Source organism: Pygoscelis adeliae, unplaced genomic scaffold (assembly GCF_000699105.1).
Source record: "Pygoscelis adeliae isolate BGI_AS28 unplaced genomic scaffold, ASM69910v1 Scaffold76, whole genome shotgun sequence".
Lineage (NCBI taxonomy): Eukaryota > Metazoa > Chordata > Aves > Sphenisciformes > Spheniscidae > Pygoscelis > Pygoscelis adeliae.
This window is the reverse complement of record NW_008825111.1, coordinates 89,426-93,031: the sequence shown is the minus strand read 5'-3', so window position 1 is coordinate 93,031 and position 3,606 is coordinate 89,426. Positions and strand designations below refer to the sequence as shown.

The window sequence follows — 3,606 nt, the reverse complement described above, 5'->3', positions numbered from 1 at the left end:
TTATAAGCACATCCTGGTATAACACCAGACCAAAACAACTAAAACTTTGATAGGAAAACTTTTATAAAAGTATCGATACGGGGTTTATGGTAAAACAGTGAAATAAGAATGGGAACAATGATCACAGCCCCAAAAGCAGAATACACTAACAAAAATTATTAGCAATACCCTTTCTGTATTGATGCTTTGGAGACTTGCACTGCCACATACTAAGAAAAAAGAACACAGATGACTGCAGCTTTAGAAATGGAACAAAATCCAATAGTATAAAATGCAAGGTCATGCACTTGCATACTAACAAGAACTGCAGCTCGAAGATGGGAGCTTGTTAGCTGGAAAACAGGGCTATATAAGACGAGAAATCTGGAAAACAGTGATCCCACACTACCTGTATTAAACCACCATATGAAACAGCTGTGGAAAACAGTATGCTGAAAGTTATTCCCTGCAGAAATACAGGAATAGCAGTGCCACTGATTAAGGCACTGCTAAGACTTAAGATGGAACACTGTGGACAATTTTGAGCAGACAAAATAAAAAATAATGTAAAATTTAGAAATACATCAACTAGGGACAGTACCCTATTCAGCACGTAGCAGGATGAGGGAAATGAAGAGCCTTTTGGGAAAGAGGGGATTAAAAGACAGCAGCTTTTCTAGCTTAACAAAATTAAGTCAAAAAGAGAACAAATGGGCTATTGCTTCTGTCTATAAATGCATTAAGGATACACACAGCAAGAATCATTTTGACTCAAGAATAACGATGACAAAAAACACTGATATAAATTGGTCACAAACAAGACTCCTAACCACTAGAACAGCAAGTTCTGGAACAGCTTCTCAGTAGGATATGGTTACAGGAGGCTTGACTGCCTTTTAAATAAAGAATGGTTAAATGTAAAGGGCTTGCATCACACCAATGCCTGCAACAGCATGGGAGAAGAACTAGTGATTAAGGTGATCTTTCCCAGTCATGTGCTCCCAAGCGCAATGCCTGCTGAAAAACCTCACCTAACCACAATTCCAGCTCCTTCTCTTAAAGTCCACAAGATAATAAAGAATTTGTAAAAGAAGCAAAGACAGTGAAGTAAAGAGGTATCTCAGTATATTTTCTTTATGTTTAGGACATGAAAGTATGTTTACAACTTGAAAATTCAATTGTGTGCATGCAAAGGTTAAATCTGTGAGACTACGCTCCCTCATTTTGCAAACTCAAAACATTTTCATTGGAACATTTTGTATACTGTGCTTCAAACTTCTTAAAATCAAAGTGTTAGTTTCTGATAATTAAGACTTCCTAAAACTCTGCTAGCAGTAATTATTTGCCACAGTATGCATTATGGCATCTCTGTTGGGAAGACTGCGTGGAAATGAAAATAAAAGGCAACCAGAGGGGAACTGACATTCATGGAAGAATCTTTATAATATTTAAAGAGATTATTAATTCAGACATCAGATAGTAATTTTATTTCACTATTAACATATTTAACCAGATATGTGTTAATGATTCAAAAGCACTTTATCAAACAGCAATCACCTTATATCAATACTCAAAATTTATAAGGACTTCCACTCTAATTCCCTATTTAGCTGACCCCTCCCCAAAAACCCAACCCAGCAGCCTATATACTAAACTGATTCCATTTAAGCTAAGCATTATCACCAATTAATGTTATCTTTTCTTTTAAAAAAATTAAATCAAGTCTAGCTTCTGATTTCTATTTCTGAAGAGATACAGTTGCATCTCAACAAAATTAATGCCTTGAGAACTTGAACACTGTCATCTGGTCACCTAGAAGTGCCATCTCCCTCTTCCCTTGAAGGGGTCAGTTATTTATAAAACATCTCTTGATATAACTAACCTGTGGTATCTGAATGTTGTCTGCTGGTCTGCTCGTAGCATCTTTATTGTACTGAGGATCAAATTCAGATGCCCCTGCTAAAACCATGATAAGCCCTGCAAAGATAGGAGGCAGACAGAGAAAATGTCAGCAACATCCTATGCCACTGGGTGATTTCTTCAGAACCCTCAGCCATAAACCTTATTCCCACTCTTCCCCCAACAACCATGAATATTCCATGTTCTCTATTTAGTGGATCAGTCAGTACTGCCACAGGGCAAAGGAGGCAAGAACCAATGCCTGGCACAAGACAAAAGAGATCGCTCAAGGCTCCATTTTGCATGGCATCAAGTCCAGCATTTGATTCTAAATGTCTTCACAAAAACAGTTAGACTCCTCTAGGACTGGCAGACATCACTGCACAGCAGTTTGACTACTACTGCATGCTCACAGAACCATTCCTCTCAGCAATTCACATACCTGTGGCTCCACCACAACGTGTGTACTGGAGGGGGACGCGGGAAGGATAAAATTTCAACTCAATGTTCCATTCAGTCAGCATCGAAAATTCACCAAAAATTTTTCTTTTAATTATTAGAAAAGCAGTTCAATAAATACCCCTGCAAACAAATCCCATGAAGATGGACTGCTCTTCTCCTAATGTGATTAGGAGAATGGATTAGGAAAATCCATACTACCTCAAAAGATTGTTGTGTAATTAAGATGAAAGACCTACACAATGGGGTATTTTAGCCCCATTATGACCTTTCTGCTCACAAACATATCAGGTGCCTCAAACAGACAATGAAAGCTCACCCCATCATTTGCTCCAGTTAAAAATATCTTTTTCAGCAGTAGTTACACAAGCTTCATTCTTAAAATTTGAGCAAGTTCTTTTCTGAGCAAGTCAGTTATTTTTGCCTACTTGCAGTGCTCAGTGAATTCCACCTACTAACAACTAGTCAAGTTCCCTGAGCATTGATTTTCATTTCCATTCTCGATTATCTATTTACTTCCTGAGCAGAGCATAACGACGGGTTTCAGACAATTATAAATACTTTCCTCTTATTTAAGATCCACAACTGCGTATCCTCAAGAAAGGAAGTTTTTTAGGTTTCAATACAAACAAGTTTTTAAAAAATATCTAACACAAAGCAAGCCACGCAGATTTGTCTCACCATTTCCCTAACCCGGTTTGATTACATCTGCCCAGGCCTTGACTTTTGGTACTGGTACCTTACACCAGTGTGGAACTCACAACCAAGCAAAAGCCTTACCTGATCACTGTGTGATTTGTCTAAGCCACCACAGCTGCACCTCATTTTTCATTCAGACTGCACAACAGACCTCAGTGTAAATAACTGACCTGCCTCTGACCCCAGGACTCCTTGAAAATGTTAAGTCCTTAAATAAGGCTACTTAAACTTACGGTTAACTTTTTAACCAATCTGTAGGAGAGACAAGGCAAGCCTCAAAGCTATGGTTATGAGCAAGGTTCAACATGAAATAATCTACTGTTGCCAAGTTTGGAGAAAGAAGAGAACAGGTTTGCAGTGAACTCCCTGAACTTCTAAAGGTGTCTCACCTACTCTCCCCTTCCTCCTTTCACACCCAGCTGTTCGGAAGCAGGAAAAAGCATGGAGTATGACAAGGTGGAGAGCATAAACTGGTCTAAATTAACCCCCCACACAAATCCATTTGTGCTGTGACTAGAAAGCTAATGTATTTCCATACTCTTATCTCCTACACCTCTCGGATTATCTGTG

At 38.6% G+C, this 3,606-nt stretch overlaps 1 protein-coding gene across 1 annotated transcript in view; it reads right to left on the bottom strand.

Moving 5' to 3' along the window:
• SEC63 (SEC63 homolog (S. cerevisiae)) overlaps window positions 1–3,606 on the bottom strand; it is a 67,422-nt gene that overhangs the window by 24,628 nt on the left and 39,188 nt on the right. The window contains exon 9 of the mRNA XM_009327933.1: window positions 1,862–1,956. Coding sequence (XP_009326208.1) covers window positions 1,862–1,956 — 95 coding nt within the window. The remainder of the gene's footprint in view (window positions 1–1,861; window positions 1,957–3,606) is intronic.